General features: G+C 36.5%; 1 protein-coding gene across 7 annotated transcripts in view; it reads right to left on the bottom strand.

The window, feature by feature from the left end:
• The window catches only part of FAM120B (family with sequence similarity 120B), an 82,833-nt gene that overhangs the window by 27,001 nt on the left and 39,592 nt on the right, over positions 1-16,240 (bottom strand). For 2 of the 7 annotated variants that reach the window (XM_054061867.1, XM_054061868.1), the window contains 4 exons: positions 15,698-15,904; positions 11,584-11,692; positions 10,214-10,327; positions 3,997-7,232 (listed from right to left, as the gene is read on the bottom strand). In XM_054061867.1, the coding sequence (XP_053917842.1) occupies positions 7,171-7,232; positions 10,214-10,327; positions 11,584-11,692; positions 15,698-15,904 (492 nt within the window). In that variant the 3' untranslated portion in view covers positions 3,997-7,170. Of the gene's footprint in view, positions 1-3,996; positions 7,233-10,213; positions 10,328-11,583; positions 11,693-15,697; positions 15,905-16,240 lie in introns of those variants that run through there. The other 5 variants (XR_008449044.1, XR_008449042.1, XR_008449043.1 and 2 more) reach the window with 5 other exon arrangements.

The raw sequence follows: 16,240 nt of genomic DNA, 5'->3' as shown, positions 1-16,240 counted from the left end.
GGCCCAGTTTTATCTCCAGCATGCCTCAAACCTGGATAGACTTTACCCAAATTGAAAACCCTCCAGCAGAATGTAGATCAGAAAGACTAAAGAATCCGATAGGTAATAGGTAATTAAACCAGAGTGTGAAGACGATTATCAAAAGGTGGCACATTATACATTTAAATCCTTTTAGATGCACTGCATCATCATCACAAGTGAAAATTAAAGTATTCTCAGCAAGTAAATACAGAGTCTGCTGGGCCTCTGCTATTAAAAAAACAAACAAACAAACAAACAAACCCTTGACTAAAATAAAGCTGGATCTGATAAAGCTAACTCCTGAATGGGACTAAAATAAAGCTGGATCTGATAAAGCTAATTCCTGAATGGTTACCTTGACTTACATTTTCCAAATGCCACAAATGACATACAAGTTTCTCATCACTTTTCTAAAAATTATGATGGCTTTCACTGAACAATGGTTTCTTGAGCTACCTACAACATATATATAAAACACATCTGAGATCAGAACAGTTCTCATTGTACAGTTTTGCTCTTTTTTATGAGTCCAAAGGCCAACCGCATACTTGGCTACCTAATTTTTGAGACGGGGGCACCATTCTCTATTAAAAAGCCTTCAGTTATTAAGCATTTTCAGAGAGATTACATCCAAGATTGCTTTCTGTGTCTAGCATTTCTTGTGTCTCCTGGAATGAAAAAAATCAATACATTTGAAATACCACAGAATCATAGAATTATAGAATAATTTGGGTTAGAAGGGACCTTAAAGATCATCTAGTTCCAACCCCCCTGCCATAGGCAGGGAATAGAATCATAGAGTAGTTTGTATTTTGTAACAAAATTCATGCCTTGATTAAATATATTAACACTGAAAATATCCCTTTTTATCTGTGACCACCATAATTAATAAGATATCTAATGACTAAATGTGAGAGAGTAAAAAGAACCACGAAGATAAAAAAACTAAAAATATTAAATGTTGTATGCATCCCTTGCATTCTATGTCTCCTCCTTTCTTACCTAAACTGTGTCGTTTTCAGGTTTGTGATTGTACCAGATTAGCAAATTGAGTTCTTCATCTTTGAAGGACTGGTCAGCAGTAGATGCAAATACAATCAATGAAGAAATGAGTCTTTTGGTCATGCTTATTATGAAACACAATTTTGATATCAAATATGAACACCTAGTGCAGAATGTAACAACGTGTGACTGAAATTCCGCAGTCAGAGCCGTTCTTTGACCCCAACTCAATGTTTACCTCCCTACTTGTAGTATACGGAGACAAAGGAGACAGAACTTGAAATTACTACAGCTGAAGTCCTGCCTGCACTCTGATTTTAAGTGTGATAGAGAGTTTTCAGTTGTGCTCTACCCTAAGTCCTGCTTGTGAAATGAAGAACACTCAATACAAGATCAGGGCCCATACTTCGTTTTGATTCCTCATCTGAACAAACAAACGTTCAAGACTGTAGGTCTGGGCTTTTCAAATACAATAAAGATGCATTCTCCCAGCTGGCACAAGCAAACGCAAACATTAGTCCTTAATTTTGTGTTAGGATTTACACTGGTGAGTACTCAGACAGAATAACCTGCTAACTGCCTCTTTGTCTTTTACAGACAACTCTTCACGTTCATCATGCGTTGGTTCAACTACAGAGCCCTAAGAGAACTACCTACTTCCAGGTAGAAAATCTGAAGACACTGTAGGCTAAAAGTAACACCTAATGTCCTGCCTAGTACTTCAAATGTAGTACGAGCCTGCAAGCATGCTAGGCACATCAGTTGCAAGGACACATTCTTTAGCCACTAATTTTCCATGCTCTGAACCAGCTTTACATTCATGGTGTGTAATTTTGAAGTACTGTGTACTCAATAATCTGATTATAGGCAAGAAAGGTCAGGAGGTCAGCTGCGACGTGTAGGAAAGCAATGAATGCAAGGCCCTGACTGTAGAGAGATACAAAGACACTTCGCTGCTTGTAGCTCTTTACAGTTTTTCAAGCTGTTTTCAGCAACAAGTAGTCCCAGGGCCCTACCTAGTGTTTTCACAAGGTCCAACGACTACGGTAGTTACACGCAAACTTTCTGACTACCTGTGCTGTCAGAGCCTTAAAGCCCACTGTCATGGAGCAGCAAGGGTAAGCTGTTCCACAAGGTAAGGCAAGCCGGCGGTTGAGTGGAAATGCAGCTAGGGCACGGACCTCACGGGTGAGGGTGCCATCCCACGGCACCTGAAAAAAAGCAGAGCAGGACTGATGAAGGTAATCAGGTTCTCACAACAGTCCTGTTCTCATCAACAGCCATGCTGATGGGGGATGTCCCAGGTCAAACAAGAAAGTCGAATTGGAAAGACAAGGGGTGAATCAGCAAGGTGCCAGGCAGGACACTGCCAAGTATATTAGGCAAGGACCTGGGTGTAAACACAGCTCTTGACCCAAGGGGAGGAGACCTCCCTTGAGACTTTTCACAGCTCTCTCACCCAGGTCTTTCTCATACACCAGCTGGATCCAAGGTCACCCAGCTGCAGATAGCCCCTGGGTATCAGGAAAGCCTGGTAGAGCATTCAGGGTGCAGACAGCCATGTGACTGTCTGGTACCTTTGCACCAGGGACACCAGGAAATACTGGACCTTGTATGCTCAGCATCACTAAGCCCTGTCTTGAACAACCTCAGCAAGTCTGAATGAGCTACATTCAGGAATAATCTTACCAGGTCATCAAAACGTATCTTAGAGGACAGCCTCACCAGAGACACAAAATGTCATCGTATCCCTATGCTCTCACGCATGGCATACCTATGTGGTGCAAACAAGCTAAGATTTCTGCTTATTTACTGTCACCAAAAGATGCTCTCTAAGAAGGAGGCTTCAAAACAAATAAGAATTTCCCATTAAACTTCCAGGGGAAGAGGCTATACTAGCCTGCCTCTAAGCTTTGCTGTCAAGGAGTCAATGTTTAAATCTGGACGTGTAAACTTTTGATCTTCTTCCCCAACATTTAATTAAAGACCACCTTTTCAAAATAATACCATGTGTTTGATTATTCTTACAGTATATAAGTGCCCAGACAGTATGGCACCAAAAGATTTGTAGAGCTTTAGCGCTGTTGTTCCCCTCTGCCTCAGTGCAGCAATTACTAAGGTAGCAAAGGTATTAAAACTGCACTTTCCTGTTACATAAAACCAGCATGATCTATACATTTTGACACATACACTGCCACAGTCATCATAAGATTAACTCAGTGTTTCAGTGTTTTCTGCAGTCCAGATTCAGATTCTCAGTGTGATGGTGTCACAAATGAGAGAGTCGGAGAAGAGAAGGCTCCAGGGACACCTTATAGCAGCCTTCCAGTACCTGAAAGGGCGGCCTACAAGAAAGGTGGGGAGAGACTTTTTACAAGGGCATCGAGTGATAGCATGAGGGGAAATGGCTTTAAAATTGGATGCGGGAAGATTTAGATTAGACATTAGGAAGAAATTCTTCACGATGAGAGCGGTGAGGCACTGGAACAAGTTGCCCAGGGAAGTTGTGGATACCCCATCCCTGGAGGTGTTCAAAGCCAGGTTGGATGGGACTTTGGGCAGCCCAATCAAGTGGAATGTCCCTGACAATGCCAAGGGGGTTGGAATTGGATGGGCTTCAAGGCCCTTCCCACCCAAATCATTCTATGATTCTACAAACTAAGTAGGGTAAGATGAAGGATACATAATAGGTAAAAAAAGGAAAGTTGATAAATGTCTTCCTATCAGTCACACTCTCTCACAATAACAATGTCATAATTTCTGTTGAGTCACAGTTGACTAAATTACTGTTGTTAAAGAATGCTCTCTGAATCTCTTTCCGGAAGGGGGATAAATAAAGCTAATAAATAAACATATAATTTCAGTAAAAATTTAGTAAAGGCAGCTACCCAATGCAAAGGCTAGAGAAGACAGTAAACCATATAGCCAAAAAAGAAACAAAAATGTTTTTAATCACAAACATGAGTTCCTTTACTTCAAGTCCGCATCTGTTTTTCCTCTGTCCTTACCCAAAGTAACCCTGTAGCCCACAGGTTAAGGAAATCAGATTAGACTGGAATCTTTAAGGTCATGTTCTTGTATATGATTTCCTTCTACAGTCCATAAGCTTTTACGGTACTCCGATCAATTTAAAGTTCAGTGAGACAGGAAAGTAGCACTTCTATGTTTCCACTTCATGCTTCTGCTTTCACTCTGTGATTCCTGGTGGGAAGAAAAAGATCTTTTGGCTTAGAACTAATAATATGAAGCTTCTGCTTATGGTCTAACATGAGGAGGAAAGAAAACCTCACAGAGAGTCTAACAATTCTTCAGTAGTCAGGGTAATTATTACCAACAATTCATAACATACCACAACTAGCATAATGAAACTTCCACTCTAACTGTATTTAACTTTGTTTATTGAAGCCAACAGAAATATTTTCTCATATCAAAACCTGAAGGGGGAATTACCAACAAATTCTGGCACAATGTTGCATTCTTTTCAAATATATTGTTATACATCGTGAGATTTCTGAAATTAGAGAGCTTTCCATAAAACTCAGACCATATTATTCCAAAAGTTTGTGGAGGGCTGGGGGAGCAAAAAGTGGTTACACAATTGCAGTTAGTGACAAATCAATAGCAGTGAATGCAAATCAGCAGTGTTGTGTAAAAATTGTCCATTCAAACTTTTAATAGAATTAGAAATCCTTTATTGCTGCCAATTTATTGTTTATCTGGACTGTTGCTATATGCAGAGTATAAAAGAATATAGTTATTGAATTACAAATGGAAAAATACATGCAAAGAAATTAAAGCATTGAGTTATGTATGTCTGACAATACTATTCACTTTGACATAGCATGTACTAAATAGGAACTAACTCCCACTGACAGTTGACTCACAGGAGTTACCTGCACAAGATCTAAGAAAAAACATTACATAATAACATAAAAAACATACAATAATGTACTAAAACAATGGAGTTTAAATTGGTAATCACTGTCTTAGAGATCAGTGCAAATTGTTCAACAGCTATAGTACTTCTGAAAATAATTTCAAAATCACAGCTAAATTTTCTCTTTGGAATATAAAAATAATGCTTTTTCCTCATGCTAAACACTTCTAAAGACATTTAATTTCAAGTGTACTTATGTACTATTCTAAAAATACACCTATCTCCAAAGTATAAATAAAGCTTGTCTTATGAGTAATAGACCAGTGAAAATTAACACAGAAGATACCTAATTACCCTACCTCTACTCTGTTCATTTACTTAGATCTCTTGGGACTACCTTATCAGCACAGAGTAAAATCACAATTCCACTAATATCTGCAAAAGATGCACCAATAATGTCAACAGAGAAAAAAAATTACCCTGAGTGCTTCAAACAGCTGCCACTTGGGGGGGGGAAAGCATTCAAAAGGTGTGTTGAGTTTCCCCTGGATTGAAAATTTCCTCCAAAATTATTCGGGCCAAAGGCTCACACTGACACCTTTATGTCAAGGTTAAAGACAGATATAAGAGGTCTGACATAATCTTTAAATGTTTTGTAAACAGCTCATTACAGACTGAAGGAGAATTCTAGGTATTCCAGAAAAGCACTATGCATTTGACCCAGCTCTGAAAGGCCCCCAAATAAGAGGACATTAAAGCTGTAGCAGTTTCGTACATAGAAACTAATTTTATAACATTCTGGAATGTTTTAGCCATCTTTTTCTCAGTCCTTGACACTCAGGAAAAATTAAAGTAAGCCACATGACGGAAAAGTAAGATTTTTTTTTTTAACTGTGACACGGTTAAAATTATCCATTTTTGTCTGAGACTGGACATTTTCAGCCTCATATAGCATAAACGTTTAACAGAAAAGACTTCACAGTTTTGACATCAGAATCAGATCAATTAATTAAATTTTTGCACCCTTCTTCAACGCCTAGAACTGGAATTTACTTTTTAAACATAATTTTTTAATGATTATTTTTCATAACTGTGTCAGCAAGATTTTTGTGAAGCGTTCCAAATAGCACTATCTGGAATCTAAATGATAAAATAATTGTTTCACAATATTCCATAATTTACTTCTTTAAGATACACGCTAGAAAGAAAAGTGCAGAAAATAATATGGAACTGAAAACGAGGCATGATAAATTTCTGATTAGAGCATTCCCACCACCGATTTTTAAATACTGATAAAGCTTTTAGGATCTTTAAGATACAGCATTTCAAAAAATGTATCTTGTTCTCATATCCACTTTCATCCACCTCCCGTAATGAGTAGGGTCATGTGGGTGATCTAAAAGACAAACAGTTGTGAGAAGCCAAACAAAACACGTGAACATCAGCACTGAAACAATTTTAGAAGTTATGGTCTGTTGCAGGGTAAGATTTTGTGGTCTGTATTAAGCAGGTGATTAAAGTACCATAATGGTATGTTCTGGGTCTAGTGATCTATGTACTAATTATGCAGTTCAGCACTTAAATTTGGAACCTTAGGTTCTGTGAGGTCTCAGCAGCGAAGTGGTTCACTCTGAACAGGCAGCTGAGATAGATATAAAACGTTGCTTAACAAGAAGTGCCAAAAGTAATATCAATTTCTGGCTTTTGTAATAAAGCACTGCGTTTTACAGGAAGGTCATTTGGTTTCACTGGCAGATGATATTTACATCGCTGATTTCATGTTTCAAACTTTTCAACAGGTTTTAGTAAAAACAGTATAATCCTTAAGATAAAGATAATCCACAATTAAGTCACAAACCACAGTTCAGCATGGAAATGCCATATTATTCATAGTGAGCAAACTCTTGCAATATACACAACTATAAGGAAAATATGCAGAATTTATAGTTTAAGTCTTAAAATTGGCAGTCAGGAATATCTAATGATGTTGTAAAAACACTTCAGGCCTTCAAGTGTCAAAGGGACCAAGCAGTGTAGCTATTGTGCTTTAGCTGGTACCTTTAACTTAAGTTTTAATGATTCTGATCTCATAGCAAGCTTAGATCTAACATGAAAAGTGATTAACAAAGCCAATAGCCTCTGCTTTGAGTTATTTCCTCCGCAGTCACATGGTTCAGTTACTCTGTAAAGTTCATAAAAAGAAGCCCTCATAGACAAAAGATATTAACTATTCCCATCATCTCAGCTTGCTACATGTACACATATGTTCTTCACCGAGGAGGAAGGTGGAATCTTCTCCTCTGGTCTTGATGTCCCAGTCCATATTGTCTTCCTGGAGGGAGCAGGATAGGAATTAATTTCTTTTAACTTTAAAACAGGAAAACAAGATCTTATTCAGATAGTCTGAAAGAAAAATTACATTTATACATATTTTCAAGAAAGAACATGTCTCTTGCCAGTTGGTGTACAATTATGACTAGTATTTTGAGATGCTGGGGGATAAAGTCCATGCTGGCATTGCTCTAATTAAAGCTCGTGGGCCATTTCCCTTATCTTCAATCAGCTCACTTTTCAGGCAGGTTTGCAAATACTAATATGAGAACCACTGTCCAAATCACTGAAATTTTAAAATATAGCTATAGAAGTATATAAGCTGATGCATAGATAACATTAACTTTTTCTTTTCTTTTTTTTTTTTCTTGCTATCATTGATTTAAATCTAGGTGGTGATTTGAATGCTATGACAAACAATCTAGTGTTTATCAGTTGGACTGCTGAAGACAGTAACAAAGAAACCTGATACTCAATAGTGATTTCCAGCGTTCTTAATGCGTAGTTTATTTTTAGCTATTTGTAGAATGAGTAAACAATGTGATTCAAAACAACGTATTAGTGGTCTTAACTGCTAATTAATGAAGTTTTGTATACCAGTAGGCTATACGGCACGTGGTGTGGTGTTTCAGCCACAAAACTAGAATCTGGAAAGACATGGTTTAAGACAGGCACCTATGCTACCACAGGCCAGACTTTTACACTCAAAGCACACAGATTATGAAGTGCTGTAAGGCACAGTTTTATATCTCAGTAAGAGAAGCCTAACCTTAGCTTTAAATTAGATATCTACTACCTGTTAAACAAACATCAGAATGGACAAATATTTAGAATGGGATACAGAAAAGTCAGTAAGCTAAACAGATGCCTCGTAAATTAACAAACAAGAAACACTAAATCCACCAACACCAAAATATCCACCTTCCTGTGATGCTTAGATGTCCTGCTCTGAGTTACATGGATGCATTTTCCATTTCTTCCATGATCTTAGAGGTCTTTTCCAATCTCAGTGATTCTATGATTCTATGTTTTGTGACACACAGTCAAGAAATTTATGAAGGGCACTTAAAATAAATGAATCAAACAACAACCTGCCCCAGCTTTTCTTTCGACCTACAGCTAAAAAATGAGATGTTAATTACAACAGATCAGTGGCTAGTATTCACCATAAAATAAGGGATGCCTAAGTTCATTTCTTGCTCTGCCTGAGGGGATTCAAACCCTCATCTCTGAGAAATACCAGTGCTTCTTAGTTTTAGCTTTCAGGGTGGAGGTGCTCTTTCCTGCATTGTTGAAGCTGAGCTATTGTCATGGAATTCTTAAACATCAACTTATAAGAGAGAGCAAAGGCTGCCTAATCATAAGGTACACTCCAGACATAGAAGATATGGGTCCTATGGTTACAGTTCCATTTCTTCTTTAAATGCATTTAATGTGTTGCACTACATATAATGCATAATATGTTGCATACACGTAATAAGCAATAGCAGGAACCATAACAGTATACCACGGGAAGGTATATAAAGGATGGGATAGATAGATACCACTAATATTTCTAGGAAGTTTTATCGTATAAGCTACCATGGGACACAAAATTGCTACTTTTTTTTAAATTCTTTTTCTCTCTCTTTGGTGAGACACAAACATAGCACAGACAACAACCACGTAATGAAGCAACCCAAGTAACTGTCTTAACATCAGCAAACTTAGGAATAGGAAACTGTCAAAATGAGACATCTCGGCAGATCAGTTTAAATGTTGCAGAGATCTTTGGAGGACAGATATATTTTTCCAATAAATCTATTTTATTTATAAAAAAAGACAATTTAACTGCACTTAGAGGATCATGTTTTAAGAGCATCCCAAGATTGATAAACATGTCTAGTGTAGAAGAAGCCAAGATGTTTTACTAACGCTACTGAAAACCACATAACATAGTTCAGCACAGTTACTTTGGAACACACTTCGTGGAAAACATCTAGTCTCAAGATCTCTGGAGCTGGTCGGAGCTGACCTGACCTCTGGAAAGCAGGCTTCTTGAGATGGTCACAGTAACAATGACCAGTTTTGGTTCAGCTCACAGTCAACATACACTATATTTTAGCTTCATATTTCACATACACGATCAAACAATCTTATCTATGAATCAAATTACTCTAAAGCATACAACACTGGTAGCTGACACACATCAAAGAGTTTACTGTATTTATTTTTTGGATTTATTGTGCCTAACCACACGATCAATCTTCTTTGAAAACCTCCTCTGGAAAAACAGAAGAAATTTGGGCTCTGCAGACTTAATAAAATAATCGATCTTTCTTAGACACTTCTCTTCCTCTTGCTTATTTTCTTTAAACTGTGCCTATATGCTTTACCTGATAATATTGAGAAAGTGAAACTGACTTATGTAAGCTCAACAGTGTTATCCAAAATGATGCTCCATTGAAATATCTGTACAAGAAGTGAGATCTGCGAATGACTTGAGATTAATACCAAGACAAGACAGAACTTGCATTTGTATTACTTAGGCAATGACAGGAACCTGAGACTCTGCTCCAGAAAGTCACTTAAGTTGTGCTTAACTTTATTCATATGTTTAGGTGTTTTGCTGAGGTATGAACTAAGATCTACGGCTAAAGACCTCAGACAGACATTTCTGTGCAGCTGCGACATTCTGTTTTAGAAACATTACTATTTTAAACACAGTTCAGCTGAGGCCAAGCATGGAAAGTTTAAATACCACATGAAAGCTTTTTTTTTCCAAAACACTGAGTAAAAGATAACTGGAGATTACAGTGCTACACTCTACCTCACCTTGCAGAGTTTGTTTTTGCTAATAGTAATACACATCTATAACTGATACAAGTTTTGTTACTGACTGCTGCAGCCACAGGGTAACCACATTGCTTACAAATGCAAACAGAATATAGAAAGAACTGTTACACTGTAGATTCCAAATACACACGTGCACACATTTCTAACCTTGTGTTTGAGGATTTCTCCTTAGGAACCCCCTCATCTGGCTATGATATGGAGGAACATAAGAACTTCTGTGTGTTTGCTGGAACCTAGGATTAAATTCTCTTCGCTGTGTTCCTGAAAAACAGTATTTACTAAGCAATTCGGACCATATATAAGATTAAATGAAGAAAATGAGAGACAGCACATACTTTTCCAGGAAATAACATTTCTTAGTTTTATGCCAAATTCCTTAAGCACGATTATGATTTTTACAAACTAAAGCAACCCTAATAGGCATGGTTCTTGTCCTCATTTCCAGCTATGCACATCATAATTACATGCTGTTAATAAGTGTATTTAGAAATCAGATCAAATTATTTGCCACAGATTCGGAGACTGCAGTCATTGCAACAAAACAGAAACCTCTGTCCAAGTTGGAATCACAAATCATAATTAAAATTGTTGAGTACAGTTCTCTAGCAATATCAAATGCTATCAAGGTTTGGTATCAAAAATCACTAACAGATACCCTTAGTTTTGAATGTTCAGCACCAGTATGGTGTAGTACCACCACCACAAGTATTGCTGTCTCATAACACAAAGTACCAAACTAGCAGAAAATCATTCCATCTGTTGCAATTTACTCAATGAATTTTGAAGGGCTCATTTTTATCCTCACAGACTTTATAATCGATTGAACATTATGCAAGTGGTAAACATGATACCAGCATAAACACAGAGATTCAGTGTGAATTATTTAGAAGAGTCAGAATCCTCAACTTTCAGGCTGATTTCTGAATGATGCTGAAAAACTTTTAGATGTCTTTTTTTCCCTGGAAGTCAGGCGAATCATGAGGGGAAAACAAATGTCTTTAGTAGACCAAACCATAAAGCTGGGGAAGAAAACCAGCAGTGTCTTAGGCAGAAAACCACCGTTGTCTGTGTTGCCCCAACGTATCTCTCTGTATGATAACGAGAATTCTTTCTTTGATGACTCACTCAGACTTTCTATTATCAATGTTAAAATAGCTCCCCTGAGGGAAAGGACGAAAAAACTCTGGAACCATCTAATTCGTCCTATAAAAATAACTTTAGTCACTGAATAAACAGCAATGATATGTCTATGAGTGAATGATATTTTATTTACTGCATATACACCACTAACCATGCACCTAGAAGGAAATATTATTTTATCCAAACTTGAGTAATCGAATTCACATGAATTCCTAAACCTAGGAAATATTTTCTTAAATCTATCCTTTGGTTTCCTGGAGAAGGACCTTACAATCTACTTAGCTTGACAGGCTGCCTATGTAAAAGCTGTTGCTGTTGAAGGATAATTGAACGCATCAATCTATTGACTTTATTGAGAAAATTAATACAATGCCAACCTGTGATAAATCCATTCCCTCTTGGTCTGCTCTGTATTGTTCTTTTCTTTGCCATGCAGGCCTTACAAATGAAAGACTTCAGATTCTGGAAGGGTGTACACAAAGACTCCTGCAGATAACAGGGTTAAAAATCAATGACTGTTTTGCTTTTCTCTCTTCAGGTGTAGCACAAATCAATCACATACTCAACAACTGAAAGACTTGTCTTAGCCACACTCATGCGTATATGAAGGTGGTAGATGTGGTTCACATTTTTTTCGGAAATAGTTCAAACATTACATGTTAAAAGTGAACTCTTGGAGGGATGAGTAGGAGTGCAGAAGGAACATTTCCCCCTTTCTCAGTCAAGTTTGTTTTTCTTCTCTGCTCACATCTGTAAATCGCTTTCTTTCCTATTCTATTACCTTGCATCTGTAGATATATTTAAGTAGACTTCTGTCAGAAATATCTCAAGCAGAGATAGTTAAAGCCTCCAGATGAAAATGGATAAATTCATGGAAAACATACAAGAGAAAACCAAAGTATCTTAATCTCAGACATTAGAAAGAAACAAAGCAACCCAACAGAAATACACCAGCCTCGAGTCTTGACTGAGAAAATACAATCAAGTCTAAAGAGAAATGGGAGAATTAATTAAAAATATTTACCTTGTGGTGTGATGAAAAGTTCTACTGTCAAAGGGACAAGCTGAAGTTATTTAAAGATGCAGTACTAAGAGAAATGATGCATCCTTATCTTTCATTTATTTCAGTGAGTTTTGAAGGGCACTTCTTAGTGCCATAACCAAGGACTTTTCTTTTTTATTGATTTGTACTGGGCATGTGGGCAGTAGTACATATTGGAAAGAATTATGAAAAGATAGAAATTTTGATCGATAGCATAATTTGTGGACTGATTTTTACAGGATGACAATTCCTTCTTGTAATCACTAAGATGGAGGTGGAGCAGGAAGGAGAGGATTATACGGCAAGGTAAAATTCTAATGGAAGACTGCAGCAACTGGAGAGGTTTCTTAAATTAGGGGTAGAAGCTGAATCCCTGAATCCTTTCGCAAACTTTCCTCACGCATTTTTTTTGAGTTAACAAACCTCTTCATAGAGTCTTAAGTGAAAGCCACAGATTTTATTTTTTTCCATGTAAACTGAGCAGAGGCAGTCAAGAACACCCACTAACAGGAAAAAACTTTGTATTCTTGGAAGAGTAAATTCAGAATATGTTTATGAAGGCTGGATGAAAGGCATGATCAAAAAAGGACAAAACATTACTTATCCTGACCCCCATTAGGTAATTTGGTTTTAACTTAAAAAAATTGATCACTAACATACTCATTAGCGAGAAGCACAATAAAAAAGTTAATAAAGTGATAATATCCTTGACTCACTACTTTATCAGATTATTATATCCAATTTTCTGTGTGGATAAACAAACTAATACGATTACTGTTACGAAAACCAGAGAACTAGCATAATATGAGCTTCGCATTTTTTTTTAAAAAGCAAGATGCCCCTACTTTTGCTTCTTATCAGCTTTCCATTTTTTATCTTTAACAGCTGCTAGGGCTACAAAGAACTAAGCTACACAAAAACTTGCCCACAAATACATGAACTACATTTAATTTATACATTTTGTTCTTTGGTACATGAATCTGTGGAAACCAAACCCTAAAATATTGAAAATTTCTGGTATACATATAAATATTTAATCAAGATAGTATTTCTACTGTGATTTTCACAAAGCTTATAACTGTATTTAAGCCCATCATCATCAAAACAACATTGATTCTGAGATCTGAATTCTCTGAAGTAATGTAGCTGTCCAGATCATAGAGAAAGGACCTCAGGAGTTTGGAGACAAACAATGAACACCAAAAGGAGTAATTTTTTCCTATTATTTATCTTTTCTATAACAAAACATGCCATGTAGAATAACTTTTTTTCTGAACACAATGCTGTAGCTTTCATCAGATTAAATTTATGGTTCTTGAGGGTAGATTGTTAACAAACAAGTGCTGAAAGATCTTGGCTTCCAGCAGTACATTAAAGTCTGCCAGGAACTATGTACTACTTGTGTTTATTGAACTTCTAATAATAGAATTAGAAGTGTCAATTAGAAGTTGAACTTCTAATAATAATTTCATATAATAATAAAATAATAATAAACACAACAACAACAATCACAGATGCTCATTGCCTTTGCCAGTGTCTCCAGCTAAACTGGCATCTCCTGTCAATTCTCCCCAAAACAGATTTTTGTCTCAAACTGATAAGCTTAAAAGCTATTTTATTAGACTGAGCACTACATCTGCCATACATGTACCACAAAATTGTATCTAAAAAAGAAAAAGATATTTAAATTACTCTAAAAATTCACAGAGCTAGACTATTTTTCCCCACAACAGAACGGTTTATTTGGGGTTTGTTTAAACCAGAGCATCAGACTTTTAAAAACCCTAACCTAGACATTTTAGTTAATAAAGCAAATTTCCAGCTCTATTCTAGAGATCTAAACACCTTCATTCAACTTCCCTCTAAGGCAGGTTAAAATTTTAACTTGACCGCACTGGGATTTTCAAATGTTAGCTAAAACATACCAGCCAACACGTTTACAAATACCTCTCAGGCAACAGAAATGTTATTCAGATTTAGACACTTGTTGCATAAGTTATTCCCTAACCTGAATTTTACCCAAATGGAAAAGCAGTATCAGTTTCACATAGATTTGTATAGTTCTACATTTTTTTCATTTACTCTTTAGTTCCTTTATTGTTCTGCAAAAGTCCTACATGAAAAAAATGGATGAACCACTGACACAATCCAAAATCTACTGAAATCAACAGACCAATTAATGGGAACCACAGGAGGCAGTAGTCCTAATCATATGATTGATTTCATATGGAAAGGATTATCATCCTCCTCCACACTTAAAACACACATATTTCACCCACTCACACATGCTCCACTCATCATGCCAGATCAGGATGGTATGTAATTGGACGTAAAATTAGAAAACAAAACTAATTATACAACAACTGATACTGAATGCATGATATTAAGATTGTTCAAAATGGAAAACATTTTTCTTTGTTTATTTTTCTTTTATTTATTTTAACCTTAAGCGATATATGGAACAACAGGTAAAAACATTTCTAAGGTAAAATTTTCAAAAGCAATTACATGATACAGGATTTTCAGTTCCGTGTTGAAAAGAGATTAATTGAAGGTCTTAAGAGCTGTCTACACAGCTGAGTACTGACATCTGCAAGCAGCTCTGCACATATTCCGTGCTGGCAGGGCACAAGCAAGTCTGGTTTGAGTATTCATTGGTACATTAATACAGCCTTGTAACCAGTCTACCAGACACTGCCACTAAGCCTGGACATGATGCCACCACACGTGACCCAGACCCAACAAGACTCTCTTGTTATCTCCCTGTCCTTGCCCGGGCAGACATGTTTCAAGTAATACTGTTTTTTTTAGTAATATAGCATTGAAATTTAAAAAAAAATCCAGCTCCCAAAAAGTAGGACTGAGACCTAAGTACTTAAAGGCACAAGAAGGTACTTAATAAGATTCTAAAAAAATATCTGTGTATATATATATATATATATATATACACACACACACTTTCCTCTGGTTCCCAGTTCCTCTTTGAATTTACCAACCTTCATCTCAAACCTCAGGTTCCTTAATAGCTTTAAATATATCACTCTTAAGCACTTAAAAAATTATACTCAGCATGCTTTTTAAAGACATTGTTAGTATTTTGCCTAAAATCTTACATGAAAAAGATCTCATTAATATCTTCATACTAGAAAACCATTACAGGCATTTTCATTTTTTGAAATTAACAACCATTTTGACACTTCCTTATGTTATTTACTAAATAGTGGAAGCAAAACTGAAGGTAAAATTATAGCTTCCTTCATAATCTTTCCACCTTCTTAGTTTTTTTCAGTGGAGAGAATAAAAATGGAATAAGATGGAGACAAATAACACAAGGAAAGGGAACCACTGAAGACATGAATATTAAAAAAAAAAAAAAAAAAAATCAACAAACACAAACAGCTACATTTTCCAAAGAATACAGAACTGTCTAAGAGGATGAGATTACTCACATTGCCTTCCAAAAGCTCTTCCGAAGAGCAACCTCGGTGTGACTGCTGGTATTTTTCTTGAAAAAGTTTTCCATCAAACACTTCCCAAGGCATCAAATCATCCATTCTGAATGGAAAGCCACAAGCACTGTTGGCCATGAGTAAAGTAGTAATGCCACGAACAAACACAGCGCCAAGATGAACAGCTCTGGAGTCCACTTGTGCAAGCTGTTAACATTAAAAGAAAAAAGTAGGCCTCAAAAATCAGGGAATATAATCACGTTACCATCACATATAACCATGTGAACAGCAGGGCAAATGATAAACAGTTCCAAAGCTGTGACAATGATGGTCCTCTACTGTACAGTAGAATTCATCAAAGGATTCTGTATCTAGTTTTATTCAATAAAATGAAAAAAGTGATATTTGTTTAAACAAATACAGCATCTCACTCAATTTTTTTTAATACAGATACATTCAAAATGAAAATGGAATGACAAAATAAATGGCTATCTTCAATGCATTTCTCAAATACCAGAGGTTTCCCAGAAAAAAATATTAGTG

Source organism: Cuculus canorus, chromosome 3 (assembly GCF_017976375.1).
Source record: "Cuculus canorus isolate bCucCan1 chromosome 3, bCucCan1.pri, whole genome shotgun sequence".
In the NCBI taxonomy this organism is placed as follows: Eukaryota; Metazoa; Chordata; class Aves; order Cuculiformes; family Cuculidae; genus Cuculus; species Cuculus canorus.
The sequence above is the reverse complement of the archived record's forward strand: the minus strand, read 5'-3'. Positions and strand labels throughout refer to the sequence as shown.